Below are 15,826 nucleotides of genomic sequence, written 5' to 3' on the forward strand. Positions count from 1 at the left end.
ATGACTTCCTTTCTGCTCAGAGAGCCTGTTTGTTGTCTGCAATGTTTGTAGCATCCAGTCCCCGAACTCTTTGCTCATTTACATGGTTTTAGTGCAAAACATGTCAGACCAACACTCGTTAACTCACACTGCAAGGCTGTAAACCCAAAATGCTTTTTTAAAAATGACTATTTTACCAACATAAAATAACATCGCAGTGACACATTAATTGAATGTCCACTAATTAATTTTGCAAGATTCTTTATTTAGCAACGCTTTGCAGAGGCCAGTAACAGGTTAAGCCAGCAGCAGCAAACAGGTGCCAACAGTAAGTCAGTGGAATATATGGTAAAATCAACTGTAACACACCTTTTCCTACTTCTGAAACTGAGAGCACTAAAAGGAGACTTTGAGAGACAGAGGATGGAATTGGAACCACAGTACCGGCCTGATGATGGAGGAAGAGTCGCAGCAGGATGTGGCTCACAGAACTGACTGATGAAGGCAGGCGTCCCTGCAGGTCTGATGAGCCTTTACCTCTGTGCGAATACTGGGGTTTCCCGGGCCCTGGATGATGGAAGAGGTCCAATTTAGAACTGCAGATTTTGGGGGTTCTTAAGGTAATTTTCTCGTACGCAGCTTTTTTCTGCAGCTCTTGGATCCTCTTCATCTTGTTTTAAGGCCTTTTTCGTCTGTTCAGCTGTAAGACAGTTGACTGGTTGGAAGGAAAGCCAGAGTCCCTCTTCTCTGCAGTGGACTTTAAGGGTTCTTGAACTGGGAACAATTAAAGATCACAGTCTGCTCCTACCATCATCATCAGTGGTTTCAGTTTCTCCTTTGGTCAGACCATTTGTTTGTCGATCAGCACACTCCTTTCCTTGGTTTCTCTTTTGCCTGGGTTCATGCCTCTCGTGCTCTGGTTGATCATTCTTGCTCTCCTTTCAGTTTCTATTTTTCCATAACCTTTCCCCTAAACTCTGACACTTCACACCATTAAGAGACAACATCCTTCATTAAACTCTGATCATCTTTAACTGAGTTTAGATGCTCAGTTAAAGCATGTAAACTCTTTGGGTTTACATGCTTTTTCTGATTACAAACACATTAAACATGATTATTGCTGATAATTGTTAACAATAAATCTCCCCTAGATCTGTATGTGAAGGATTAAGCCAGTGCAAAAAGAATTATATATATTAAATAGAATACAAAGGTATATCTTTCGGATCACACTTCTCAGAACATCCGACAGTAAAACACCTGAAATGATCAGCGATTTTACCCCCAACAACAGTAACAACAATCAAGAGAATCCTTCCATCCATTTTCTGTACACCCCTAAGGGACCACCTTAGAGGGGTCGAGCAGGGTGCTGGATCCTATCTGAGTTTTTGAGTATATTAAGGCCTTCAAAAAGCCACGTAAAGTGGCAGAAAAAATAAAAAGAAGAAATCCTTCCGTCGCAGCTGATTGGGCCTAAAAAGAAGACTGTCTAGGTCAGGGGTGTCAAACTCCAGTCCTCAAGGGCCGGTATCCTGCAACTTTTAGATGTGCCTCTGCTGCACCACACCTGAACAGAATAATTAGGTCATTAAGGGTCTGGAGAACTGATCTACACAAGGAGGAGGTAATTAAGCCATTTCATTCCAGTGTTTTGTACCTGTGGCACATCTAAAAACTCCAGGACACCGGCCCTTAAGGACTGGAGTTTGACACCTGTGGTTTAGGTGAAACCAGATTTCTGTCGTCATTCCAGAATAAATCCCATCAACCCTCTCTTGAGGTTTTTACAGAACTGCCTCAAAGGCAGATAACAGCAGAACAAACCAAGCTGCCACAAGTTTTATCTGTCAGTGCAGGGTGGAGAAAAACATCTTTGCAGATTCAGGAAGAACAGACAAACCTTCAGAGAGACCAGGGCAGATGTGAACGCTAATTACGAGTCTGGCACTGCAAACGGTTTTTGAAGTACATCAGGCCGTATTTTATATTTTGGGAGTCAGAGAAGGTACTAGGGTTTCGAAACATGTTGTACATGTTCTCGTTGTAGGTCTGACTGCCCGGTGGTTGATTGACTTTGGGTTGGTGATCGATGGTGATGTCATCGCAGGAGCCAATATAGAGAGATCCAAGGCCGTCGATGAAAAACTCTAAAATATATATATATATATATAAGAAAAGAGAACTCAGAATATCAAAAAATTCATCATTTTGACTTGCCTTTTCAAGCCAAAATGATGTGAAATCAAGTCAAATATATGTGGTATTATTGAAAAAATAAAGTAGTGCACATTAATTTCTACAAATTAAAGTGAACCCTACTTTTAGTCAGCATATCTTCGGATGTCATTTAAATTATTCAGAAATGCATAAAAGCCACATGCTTTGCTTTTTCAATAAGAAATCTGAACTCAGTGTTTTTACTGTACTCACCAATGTGAGCTACCCTGTTGAGGCGGGGGTCAAAGCCGACCTGTCGGACTTTATCCGTGTGAGCCAAGAAGAAATTAGTGACCCCATCCGTCACAACACAGTGAGGAAATCCCTCAATTACATGATGAAATCCTCTTCTGATGTGCAAGCAGTCTCCGTCGTCCTCTCCTGGCTCGATGGACATGGTTTGTCTGAAGGTACCACCATCTACTGCACCCCCAACCTACAAAAATGGAAAACATGGAGTCAAATCTCTGCAATAAAACTTTATTGACTCATTTTGAGCAACAATTTATCTTCCAGGGCACCAACCAGATCCAGAGTGGTCCTCTCTAAAACGTCTACAAGCTTCTCCAGCTTGGTATTGGCCGTGAAGAGAAAGTCATCGTCCACCCAAAGCACATATTTGGTCGTGACCTGGGAAACAGCCAGGTTTCGTCCAGCAAACCAACCCTACAACACAAGAGGTTTGAGCTCTACAGACTCAGAGAGAATTAGCTGCAACAGTAGAGAAGGACCAGCTTGCTTACCTTCCCAAAAGGCATGATGTACTGCTCGATGTAAGGCCCAGAAATGGTTTTTGGGTTCTCACTGTCATCAGCAATTATTATCGTGACTGTGGGATAGTATTTTCTGATACTGTCAATAAGCTTTTGAAGCTTTTCATAACGCAGGAAGGTCTTTGTTGCTATGGTAACAAACTTGCTGACGTTGTACTCTGCAGAGGTTAGACAGACTTTATGTTAAGCACTCTTTCTGCAGAAATCACTGGTTTGGCTGTGACAAATACAAAGATCATGCTACTGTACCTTCCTGAGGTCCAGTGTCGTAAAGTTTTGGAGTTACTCCATGACGGATCTTGATGCTGAAGGCAGCTTGATGACCTTCTGTCTCAAGCTCCACTAAGGGACACACAAAAAAAAAAAAAAAAAAAAAAAGTGATTCGTTTCCTCTCTATTTTGGAAAATAATGACCCCTCTAAATGCAGTGCTAGTTAAAAACTTCACATCCACTCACTATGTACAGGTACATATTATTTTGTGCTTTTAGAGATGCATTTGAACAGTATGAAATATTTAAAAACAAGTGTTTGAATTTTGTTTAACTCTCTCTCTTACTAATGTTGATCTTTATGAGGATTTTTGACCAAATCAAAAAAAAAAATGAATAATTTGCCAATGCAGGAGAATCAGCTGACTCACATTTTCATTAATTAAAGAAACACAAAGTATTTATAACATGACACCCAACACAGTTAAAATATGTAAAACATGTTTAGAAATATTTGGTTAAATGTTCCTTTGCAAGTTGCAAAGACACAAGGTAAGGTAGGAAAGGTCATTTTGTTTATATTGCACATTTTCAGCAACAAGGCAGTTCAAAGTGCTTTACATGAATTAGAAGGAAATACAAACAAAACATTGGTAAGTATAAAGCTAAATGTTGGTTCTCCAAGTTTGATTAATGTTCTGGGTTGCTAACAGATGGTACTTTATAAGTTTGTTCTAGATTTACCCTTCAACTTTGTCTGACTTCCAAAATATACAATAGCAGTTTTGCTAGGTCTTGGTAGGATATTAAAAGTATACAGCTAAATGTTGATGTAAAGTAATGAGTACTCCACACTTTCTAAAAGTAATCATCTAAAAGTATTGTAATAATACTTTTAGATTACTCAAAAGTAGTGAGTACTCTACCATTTCAAAAAGTAATAAACTAAACAGACAGGGCAAAGAAATGACACATCAGGAAAAATAGGCACATGTAGCAACAATAAGATAGCAGAGCCAGCGAAGGCAGTGACGTTGGGCAGTGTGTATCTGTGGCCATGAAATGTTTGCAGTAGGTCCGTGATCAGTTTTTTTATTAGGTGGTATTATCTAAGAGCAAGTGCTTGGAGTGATTACACAGATGTCTTTAGATGGGGAAAGGAGATGGGAAGGAGCATCTATGTTTACATATCTTCCGGGATATTTGAGATAGCCAACCAGCCAAGATTGACACAGGGGAGCCAGTTCAAATACAAACACTATCCTTTCGGTCAGGTAGATTTTACATCTCTATTGATTCCAATCATCCAAATTATTGTGGCAGTTCTGCTGGACTGAAACCAGCAACTTCTCCAAGCTCAAGTCCATCTGAGTTCTGGGGTCCACGGCTGGCCTACGAATTTCAGTAAGAATCTCGTCCAACTTGCACCTCTGTCCCACAACGAATACTCAGACTGGCATGCCCAACCCAACACAAATTTGTCGATAAGCCAGGTATTGGCCAACTCCAAACAGCAGAAATCCTGTTATCATGAATCCAAATAAATCCAGGTTGCATCCCGCCAGGTATGTGCCCACATGACAAGTGGGCTCTCGTGTGCCCAGTCTTCTCCTTGAGAAAATTTGATCAACTGCATTGAGAGACCAGTTGACCAGATCCATAATTTGTAGATTCAGAGGATGTGCAAAGAGAGGCTCCAATAGGGCAGCACAAAAACAGAGCAAGCAGAGCAACATAATTTTTGTAGCCATAAAATTGCATCTGGAATATTTCTGTCTGAATATTCAACCACTTTTGATGTCAGAACGAGTACAGCAGTCGTCAGTTGTCTGGAAAGCATAATCCATAATTTGAATTTGATTTGATTAGAATAAAACTTGGCTATTCTAGAAGCCTAGTGTTAGTTTGATTTTCATGTTAAAACTAGTTCTGATATGTTCTGATTGAAACATCACAATCAGGAAAAAAGAAAACATGGTGATGGTTATTTATAAACCAGCAAATATCAAGGATCAAACCATCATAAATCATCTTAGGATAGTTTCATTGTGCGCGAACTGAAGGAAGATTTTATACAATTATAAAAATGGGGAAAACTGTAATTAATTTGCTAATATTTTTAGCAATAACCACTTCTAAATCTGAAGACATCTTACCTGTGTCTGCAGTGTTGGGATGATATTTTGTGTTTGTGTAGGTGACAAACTGCAGCTGTCGGTTCAAGTTCAGCAGCAAACTGCTGGACAGACTCATATGCATCCCTCCATCACCTTTTATTTTCACTCCCTCCACTTCTGCTGCTACGTTTAGTGTTCCTAGTGTGGCAGTAATGTTTATCTGCAGCAGGACGGAAGATGAAATGGAAAAAGTTACAGAAATCCACAAATCTGGACAGCAGAAAATAAAACAGGAGGATACTCACTGTGTAATGGTCTCTGGGAAGGTCGTGTAAGGCCAAGCCTGAAACGATAAGTTAGTTTTAATTTGACTTGCAGGAGTTTTCAGTTTTTCAGAACGGCGACTGATGCTGCTTTGGGATATTTCTCAGTCAGTTGTAAAAATTACTTCACTCACAAATGATGCAAAAAAATAGTAATGCAAACATGCTGTTTGTGGCAGAACAAATGAGTCAGAAAAAAATCTGTTCTGCTGATTTTTACTATTTGAGAAAAATGAAGTGTCATAATCCCTTCAGTTTTTTCCTGTAATTGTTTTTGTTCTTTAATGAACAAACATACCGACCATACCCAGTTTGTGTCTGTGATTTGGTTTAAGTTCTACCTCACCAAATGTGACAAAGGGGAGACAGGATGGAGTCCTGACTTTACCTAACACATATAGTTAGGCAGTCCTGATTGAAGCTTCATGCAGCATCGTTGTTATCAACTGAGACAGTACAGACATGATGGCATCTGGTTTTAAACTTTTCTGTCAACTTAGTTTTCTCACAAAACATACCAGGAAACACAACATAATAGCATGTGACAATATTTTAAAGGGCACATGAAATGTATGCTTTTTTAATGTGGCACTAATAATAATGTTGTAGCAAATGAGTGAAAAGTAGTGATGGGCCAGACAACACAGAAACCTTGGCACATGCAGCGAGCAAACAAGACGAGACCCCGTGTTGGTGCGCATGTCACTTTAAGGAAAACCATGTGACCAATATAGTTCCTGTGTCTTTTGGATGCGATCACACCAAATTGTATTTATTTATTTATTTTAAGGTTTTATTGCCTCTAGTGGCCTTTATTTGATAGTGAATTGACAGGAAAGTAGGTAATGAGAGAAGACATGCGGCAAAGGTCGCCAGGCCGGGAATCGAACTTGTGACGGCCGCGTCGATGACTAAGACCTCCATAGATGGGTTTTGCTTAACCGTCTCTATACACTGAGACCACAGAGATCATTCGCCTCTTTCTCTGCATAATGCATGATTTGCGATATTGGCTCTAATGTGTTGAGAAGCTTCTCTTGTTGCAGATTACCAGCCGCACTGGTTTAGAGTTTTGGAGCTCCCTTCTGAAATCTTTGGAAACTGGATTGATAATATTTTAAAAGACTAAATAAAAGTCAGACTTCTTGAATCCAAATATATGAAACATGACAAATGACTCAAGACTTGTACACAACATGAGTAAAGATGTCAGGTAAAGTAATACCTGGGATGATGATTGTTTTCAGGGGCCGTACTTCCACCCCCTGTGTTGGATACTGCAGGGGATTATTGGCCTTGGTGATTATGAGCGTGTCTGCAGCAGTCTTGGGTCTGATGAGGAAGGTTTTTGGATCAGAACAATATAAAATCCAATCAGATAATCTTGAAAATGGATTTCAAGCAGATTATGCTTTAAATGTGGACATGGACACAAACATGGATGTCTGTTACTCACTGATGTTCTGCCTTGGATTTTGAATATATTGATGCAAGTAAAGCAATCTTAACTGCAGCTTGAATAGCTGGTGCCTCAACAATGATTCTCCTATTCAGCTGCTCAGTGACTTTATTTGGTAGTCGCCAATAGCACCTATAAGCAATGATCAGCTAAAGACACCTATCAATTTAGGATTTAATCTGAAAAACTATAAACCTCGACAATAAATACACTTTTATAAATGGACATGCAGTACCATTATCACTTTGATGGAACTGCTATTCTCACCTGTGTTTTTATTCCAGGTGAGAAAACAGTTCATGTCAGCAGCTCTTTTTGTCCGATTTGAATTCGGGGTGTCTGCATCTACCTGCAGAGTTTGAATGCTGCCCATCATTATGCTTTGTGTTTAATCACAGGCTGTGTTAATTATGCAACTAATTTTTGTCTAGATGCTGCTGGTAGACAGGCAGTATTTTATGTCTACAGAGTTTTCTATCAGATACATTCCACATATTTAATTATTTACCAAAGTACTGAAGCTGCAACCACAAGCTGCAATGTAATTAACTATTTAATTACATTAAACAGACCAACACAAAGTAAAGCATAGTGGTGACATGGAGGGAAAAGTCCATCCATCCCCCCAGAGACAATACTTTGCATGCTCTTTCGTTCTTGTGTTTTATTTATTTGCTAATTAAATAAATATCAATCTATATAATTCAATAAAATAATGATAGCTACTGCAGAGCATTACAAGAACTGTCTACAGTCCCATCTTCTTAATAAAGAGAAGTTCAGAAGACTCGGATTGTTTGTGAATGTCACATCACTACGTTGCAGACTTTTGGACACAGTGTTGTCCCATATACACGACACGTTAGTCAACACATCCGCAAAAGTGAGTGACTTTTTTTCCCCCCATCACAAATGCTTATGCGTCTCTGTACAGCTAGCTTTGCTAACATCACGTCAACGTCTTTGAGCGTCATTTCTAAGTGACGAAAAAAGTTAGACGTAGTCCCCACCGTCTGTGAAAGCGAAGCGCTGCTGAATTAGCTGTCCCCATCGGATTACTTATGATTTATGCAGCGCAATTCATGACGATTAGACAGACATCTTCTGCCATCTTCTGCCGCTCAAAGGAAACCACTGCGCATGTCTGGAGCGTCGCGTGCGAGTGGAAGGTGGGAAGGGAGGGGTCAGTAACGGAAACACGAAACTGGTAAATCACGTTATTTCTTGGACTTTAATCGGTGCGTTTTGCGTCCATTGAAAAACAAACATGTTAACAAATAAACTGGACAGTATGCTGTAAGTTTAGTGATATTTCCACAGCATTTGTGAATTATGAGACAGTTTTAGCTCCATAGACCTCTGTGTCCATGAGAGCCGCTAATTGAAACATGGTCTGTCTGAGCGTCCACACGAAAAATAATAAAGTCAGGAGTAATAGTATTATTTTCTAATAACGTTGCTAAGCTCCAACTCACTGATAAACTGAATATTTGTTGACGCAAAGTAAAGTGTGATGCTAACCAACCAATAGGCAGAAGCGACAGCCTGAAGACACCGTGCAATCGTTTGCACCTAAGCAAATAAGGCTACTGACTCGTCAACACATGTTGTCGGATATGTAAAAAGGAGACGAGGAAATGACAAAAGAATAAACGCTTGTATAAGGAAATGTAAAAACACAAATACATTTCTTGATGAAAACACATGTTTCTGCTTTTAATTTTAATTATGTCAGTTTTGGTCCTCCATATGTGGATAGACAAACAAAACAGGAAGGGCCCTAATGAGTTTTGTTTCCAGAATTGATTACAACTTTCTGATTTACCTCTGTTGGAAAGCTTTGTACTCCTTAGCTCGTCTCATCTTCATTTTCCCCAGCTCAGAGGTGTTGGAGGCAGTGTGCAGAGACTGAGCTGGCAACTTCGGGAACAGCAGCTGGTCAAAGTGCAGGTTTTCTACTGGTGTCTCAGCCTCACAAACGCACCCATTACGTTCCAGCAAGCTGAGTGGACAACCAAAGACACAAGCAATTAGATTATAATTCACAGATGAGCTAAAATGAATTCATAATCTGAGGAATACAAGCCTTACTCTGATACACTTTTCCTGATTTGAAAGGGAACGCTGCTCAGCCGCGTGTCCGGTTCTGGGAGCCTCTCCTCCAGGTGCCTTTCCTTTGTCGCCCCGAGCCGTTGCCACAGGTCTGCCGTGTTGTAGGCACAAGTGGGCCATGAGTAAAGCAGAACCAGTACCAGCACCACAGATACCAGGATGGCGAGCAGCACCGGCTTTCTCAGGTACCACATACTGAAACCTGTCATGCAAGGTGTAGACAGGTGACCCTTTAGTTGTTTAACTTCCGCAAGGGTGTCAAGTACCAATACTATGAGGCATTCAATAGAATTGAAATCATCAAGGAAGTGCAGTCAGACATTCTGCCACGTTTGTTTACAACAGATGAGGCGTGGCTTCAAAAAGAACAATCAAGTTTTTAAATACTTCCTCGTCCATCTAGTTATCTACCTGTGTTGGGAAACACAACTGTACCGTCAAAATAATAAATAATAAATATCAGCTTTTCTTTTGAAATATATTCAAAAAAGCTTAAAAATGATTCACATGTGTAAAGATCATATTAAAATTGAGAGTTCAAGTTTAAGCTTACACACTTTGAGGTAAAACATTAACAGTATTACATCACAAAAAAGGCTAACAAACAACTTAAACTGCTGCTCAAGTCAACAGGACAGCAAAAATATTAGAGCATTCTGAATAACCAGAAGGCCACAGCACTGTAATGGTACTGTGCATCTTTACAGCAAATTGTTATCGAGTACCTGGATTTTGTTTGACAGTCTTTGTGTATGAAGTGGTTGCATTATGTGCAAACTCTCCCACTTGCACATGTGCAAGTTTCACGCAATTCACATGAAATTTGCACCATTTTTATATTCTTCATGATCAGACTCCACTGTGAATTAAGTTGAAATAAACTTAAATAAAAAAAAGCTTATTAAAGCTGCAATATATAACTTTTATAAAAAATATGTTTTTAACATATTTATTGGAACTGCCACCATATCAGAGACAGATAACTTGTGACAAAAAAAAAATCCAAGTCCTCTGCCTTCTCACAATGCTGACTAGAAACAACCAATAAGAGCCAGGAGAAGACTCTTAGCGCTGCCAATCATGTAAGTGGTTGCGCCACTCACCCATGACCCTCTCTGCAACGATACAGCTTCTCACCGTCAGTAGAGGATGTCATGAAAGCTAAGGCTAGATAGTATGGTCACCGATTACAGCGTTTTTCTGTCATTGTAAGTTATTTCTGTGCAGCCAATTGCTGCTCAATGGAGTTGAGGTTGATTGACAGCACTAAGATATTCCTTCTGATTCTGGTTGTTTTTGACCAGGGAAGGTGTATTTATTCAGACTGCAGCAGTAGCACAGGGAGGTGATAGGAGAGCTCCATCTTTTCACAGATTATCAGTTTCATGCTATACTGTCACAACATGGTGACAGTTCTAACAAACATAGAAAAACTTCTTTTTTTTTATTACAGTTACGTACTTCATCTTTAAGGAGAAAAGTCTCTAACAAATGAATGGTAGTGTATAAGTCCATTAAAGTTTGCAAATCATATTTCCTGTGATTTGCAGGCACAATGGAAATGAATGTGGTTGTAAAACTCAACTCTCCCTCACAAAGGCATTGAATCTTGGAAAGAGAAATACAAAAATGTACACCACAGCTCATTTAGCACAATTGTGAATGAAAATATATTTTTAAAACAACTGACACTTACACTGTACCCCTTCAATAGCTTTTCAGGATCTTGGTTGAGATACAAAGCCAGTCCATGGCGACTGCAAGATATTCAGTTGTGATGGAATCGTTCTGCAAAACAAAGTAAAAAAAAAAAAAGCTGCATGAACAATTCATGGAAAAGTTACATGGAAAAATTCCAGTAACTTTGGTATGCCGGTACAAACCTGGTCAATGACAGCCATAATGTTTTAGATTTTGTGCCTTTCATTTCCTCTCTTATGAAGCATTCTGGCCAACTTGTCAGGTTAATCACCAGCTATACCATAGACTTTGAGATAAGCAGGACTGTGGTAATGCATGTGAGCTCAGCACTTACCCTTGGTACGCGTTTCAACAAGACAAAGAAAAAGTACAAAATGAAGTTAACACAGCATAAAAGTGGCATATTGCTGTAAATAGATAACTTTAACAGCATTAAGTGTAGCACAAATGTTCAGTGATTTAAATTCAGAATACCTGGTAATACTATGAGTAAACTCAAACTTATTTTAGAATAGAAAATTATATCTGCCCTCTGCAATTTTTAAAAATAATTTACACTTGAACTAATTTGTTACACAACTCTGACATTTTGTACCTCTGTAACTTATTTAAAAAGGTCACCTGATCAATAATTTACTATATTCCAAAGATGGGAATTTAAATCTGTGTGCCATTGAAGGTGCAGGACCATCCTGTGACCATGATATTCAAATTTTTTGACCATCCCCTGTAGGCTATGCCAGCTGTTTTTCATCCTCTCATTTCCTTTGCTTGGCAAACTATTCTCACTCATATGTAGTTAACTCTTCTGGCTCTGTTGCCACTTTCTATTCTCCCTCAATCCTCTGATGCTTAAGTGGTCAAAAAAAACCTCACTGGGCATTTTTGACCAGGTGAGGTCATTTTTCTGCACTCTTTGTAATGAAACGTTTTCATCACTTCATATTCCAGGTATTCCTCAAAAAAACATATTACTAATATCATGCAATTCTAATTTTTAATTTACCTTTTAAGAAATGGCATGTTTTTTTATTACTGCCCCTTTCTTCTGTGAATGGGCCAAAAATGACCCGCATTCATTTCCTATGGAATTTAATGGGAATCTTTGTTTCTTACCAACTGTGACTGTCAGGAAAATATTTTTTGTGAACCATTCCCACTGAGTCATAAGTGTCACCCTGAGTAATAATATTCTACACAACAAGAACCTTTACATACAAGTATTATCTTTATTTCTTACCTCACAAATGTGCATGTGTCGATCATCAGTGCTGTGACAGTGTTATTGTCACAAATTAACCTTCTTCAAAATTAGCCAACACTAGTTATCTAACCAAGCTAGCTAACATTAATGCCTATATTTTATTGTGCATGTTTATGGTTTGTCTGTGTGTCTCTGACACCCTGGGTGAGAAAACCAAGAGAGAGAGAAAGTGTTGAATGACATGCAAAACCTGTTGATCAATGTGTTCAAGGTTCTTTCTTTCATCATCTAAATAAAATAAAAATTCATAGCTATATAAATAAATGAGCTGGGAAAAGAATAGAGCGCCTTCTTCGGGTCGGGGAGGATATCCTGCCCCAAGTGGAGCGGGAGATTGACAGGCGGATTGGCGCAGCGTCTGCAGTGAAGTGGGTGCTGTACCAGTCTGTCGGGGTGAAGAGAGAGCTGAGCCAAAAGCGAAGCTCTCAATTTACCGCTCGATCTACGTTCCTATCCTCATCTATGTCATGAGCTTTGGGTCATGACCGAAAGAACGAGGTCACGGATACAAGCGGCCAAAATAAATTTTAGTTTTTTAGGGTGTCTGGGCTCTCCCTTAGAGACAAGGCAAGAAGCTCAGTTATCCAAGAGGGAATCAGAGTAGAGCCGCTGCTCCTTCATGTCGAGAGAAGCCAGCTGAGGTGGCTCAGGCATCTGGTTAGGATGCTTCCTGGACGCCTCCCTGGTGAGGTGTTCCGGGCCCCCTCTCACCAGGAGGGACTACATTTCTCAGCTGGCCTGGGAACGCCTCGGGATTTCCCCAGAGGTGCTGGAACGCAAGGGTGTAAATTCCATCTCATTTTTTGGGGGGGGACAATAAAAAATTTATTAACATCAATTTTGGGGGAGTCAGCAAAGTACCATTGAAATGTAATGTAAAATGTGGTTTAGAAAGTTTTTAAACCACATTCAAGCTGCAGGACCAAAAATGACTAGTAATGCACATCAAACATGTTTTATTCTCCGTAAGCAAACTGTTGAGAAGTAAAACTAAATTTAAAATATTGCTTAGATACGAGTTTTGTTCAGTCTGACTGATTAATCTCTACTACACCTTTACAGAAATGTAAGGTTCTAAATAAAAACAAGTTTTAATGAGTAACTCATCTTAATAAAATTCCTCATAAACATTGATTTATTGAAATGGCTCCCAATACAAGTTATGGGCTATATAAAATGTAACTTGTCAAGTTGCTTTATTTTTAAACCATTTTTAGTTTTGCCATTTTCTGGGTGGCTGAGAAGTAGATAGAAATTCCTATCTGGGAAGTATAACTTAAACGCAACACTTAAAGCACCAGGGTTTATATAGAAAAATATTCAGATTTTCTTTTGTGGTTTAAAAGGCTCTACATTGAAGACGGTGAGGAATAAAGGCAGCTTTCTTTTCTCCCCCCCATCTGTTCTCAGCTCCTACCACTTGCTCAGCCCCTCCTGTTTCAAACTCTTCTAACGTAAAAGTTAAATGTAGTAATTCTCATTCACGCAGCAGATAAGCTTTTGCCAAAGGCAGTATAACCAGTTTTACTAGTTTTGATTTCCAAGGCATAACAAGGCTGTTTTCACGAGTCAGCCAAAGTAAACAAACTGCAGTCTGATTGTTATTTTTAATGCGTTTCTTCTCATTGACCAGTGAAAGCAAATAAAAGGTTTATATGTCTTTTGCTTTAAGTATTTTCTTACTGGAGTGTTTTTTTTTTTTATGTTTCATGCAGAGCCACAGCTAGCTCCTCTCTTCAGTAGCTCTAGCAGAGCCTGTGCAACAGGAGTTCCTGTTGCTCCTCCTACACTTTGGACTGAGCCATTGTTCTAAAGGTAGGGGGGAACCTAAAAATTAATTCTTATTTTTTTCCTTAGATGAATGGCAGATTTATTTATTTTGTCTTTTCATATGGATCTTGTTTAAATGCAAACATTTTTTCAATGATTATTTTTTTTGGGGGGGACAATTCTAGACTTTTCCAAGATTGGGGAGGAGACATAAGTGTAGGGTTAAAAACAAATACAAAAAAAAAAAACACTACAATTTAGACATGAACAAGTGCTAAAATGAGGTTACCCATAACTAGTCATTAAAAATCAATGCTTTAAGTCATCTAAAAAAAAAAAAAAAAAATCTGCTACCCACAGCAAGGCCAGAGGCCACACAGAATAAAACCCAAAAGAAATGGAAACAAAAACACTCAACTAAGAAACCAAACAAAAATAGAGAAAACAAAGCTGCAGGGTCTCCAGCGAGCTGCAGCAGCTTTATGTCTGAAATGAAGTTATAGATTAATAGGTGATTTTAGAAAATGGTAGAAGGCAGAGGAAGCCATTGTCACTTACTAGAGCTGGATGACTCCACCCCGACCAGAGAGCTCCTTCCGGCCCTACAGCAGGAGGATCCACTTGCCAGTACTTTCTATACATGAATAGTTGTCATTTTTGTGCTATTGAACTGCATGAGTGCAATAGAAAAACATATACCCGTTTTAGGTTGCCAAGCTGGACTGGGGAGGGTAAATTACAGCCACACCCCAGTACCAAGCAGGAGACTTCAGGCAGTTTCTAAATTTAAACAATTTGAGTTAACCAACTAAAATTGCAGATCAGGAGGAGAAACATTACTTACTGATGTTAGAGTTTTAGTCACTGCAAGCTAACCAAGCGACCTTCCTACTGAAGTGCAACCAAATGCAGGCGTAAAGAAAACAGGTGAGAGACTCTCCCTTGATGCTCCACACCCATTATGAGGTAATTAGGTGCCAGGTGTCCTTTATCCTGGGCAGGCTTCAGCATGCTACATTATTCATAGTACTTGGCTAGCCTTTTTATCAATTAATTTTTTGTTCTTAATTTATTGAACAGCTACTTTTTAATGTAAGTGAAAGTGGTAATCTCACTCTATCAATCTGAAGATTAAACTGTGTTGCTCTAAACTGTTTTCTAACCGCGATTGCTATGTAAAATATTGGAATCATATTTTACTAGTCTGCCTTTGGTCACCCATTTTGTTTATTTTTCAGTTTTCTATTTGGACATTTTTACTGAAAGCTAGAAGCCTTGTACATAAGAAGTCAATACATCTGAAGCATCAAAGGAACACATATTGAAGAATATGATAAGGATCCAGCTTTATTTTTAATTTTCTTGACTTTGGATTAGTTCTATACCAGAACCTAATCCTATGACTTGTGATATTTGTGATTTGTAATACTTGTTTAAATTGAAAAATAAGTCCATAGCCAAAAAAAGTTACTGAAATAACCAGTGAGTTGAACACTAGTCTTACAACTTTTAAACTAATGTGGTCAAAGATGAAAGATGCTGTTTTAATAGACCAAAAGTTTGGACACACCTTTCTAATTCAGTGGGTTTTCTTTATTTTTATGACTATTTATAAGGCAAGAAATCCCACTTATTAACCTGACAGGGCAGGTTGACCTATGAAGTGAAAACCATTTCAGGTGACTACCTGTTGAAGCTCATCAAGAAAATGCAGAGTGTGTGCAAAGCAGTAATCACAGCAAAAGGTTGCTACTTTGAAGAAACTAGAATATAAGGGGTATTTTCAGTTGTTTTACACTTTTTTGTTTAGTGCATATTTTCACATGTGTTATTCATAGTTTTGATGCCTCCAGTGTGAATCTACAATGTCAATAGTCATGAAAATAAAGGAAACTCA

At 38.9% G+C, this 15,826-nt stretch overlaps 1 protein-coding gene across 4 annotated transcripts; it reads right to left on the minus strand.

The window, feature by feature from the left end:
* Positions 1 to 1,626: 1,626 nt before the first annotated feature.
* LOC102228614 (beta-1,4 N-acetylgalactosaminyltransferase 1-like) lies at positions 1,627 to 15,512 on the minus strand. 4 transcript variants are annotated; one of them, XM_023353450.1, is made up of 14 exons: positions 14,774 to 15,512; positions 14,488 to 14,563; positions 11,078 to 11,230; positions 10,891 to 10,982; positions 9,174 to 9,396; positions 8,908 to 9,084; positions 6,849 to 6,955; positions 5,606 to 5,643; positions 5,340 to 5,520; positions 3,222 to 3,314; positions 2,943 to 3,130; positions 2,725 to 2,865; positions 2,413 to 2,635; positions 1,627 to 2,129 (listed from the first exon to the last, which is right to left on the minus strand). In XM_023353450.1, exons 5-14 carry the CDS (start codon positions 9,386 to 9,388, stop codon positions 1,912 to 1,914), a joined length of 1,581 nt encoding a protein of 526 aa, XP_023209218.1. In that variant the 5' UTR covers positions 9,389 to 9,396; positions 10,891 to 10,982; positions 11,078 to 11,230; positions 14,488 to 14,563; positions 14,774 to 15,512; the 3' UTR covers positions 1,627 to 1,911. The 4 variants fall into 4 exon arrangements, with proteins under 4 accessions (XP_023209218.1, XP_023209217.1, XP_023209219.1 ...); XM_023353449.1 differs by having other exon boundaries at positions 14,488 to 14,599; XM_023353451.1 differs by lacking the exon at positions 11,078 to 11,230.
* Between the last annotated feature and the right edge of the window lie 314 nt (positions 15,513 to 15,826).

This window comes from Xiphophorus maculatus, chromosome 20, assembly GCF_002775205.1.
Source record: "Xiphophorus maculatus strain JP 163 A chromosome 20, X_maculatus-5.0-male, whole genome shotgun sequence".
NCBI classification, from domain to species: Eukaryota; Metazoa; Chordata; class Actinopteri; order Cyprinodontiformes; family Poeciliidae; genus Xiphophorus; species Xiphophorus maculatus.

Bases quoted from the DNA above. Each gene is read 5' to 3' on its own strand.
- LOC102228614 (XM_023353451.1), bottom strand. From the start codon at position 9,388: ATGTGGTACCTGAGAAAGCCGGTGCTGCTCGCCATCCTGGTATCTGTG. The intron at 5,521-5,605 runs GTGAGTATCCTC...GTCCTGCTGCAG, and splicing joins TTCCCAGAGACCATTACACA to ATAAACATTACTGCCACACT. The intron at 2,130-2,412 runs GTGAGTACAGTA...TATATATTTTAG, and splicing joins CAACAGGGTAGCTCACATTG to AGTTTTTCATCGACGGCCTT.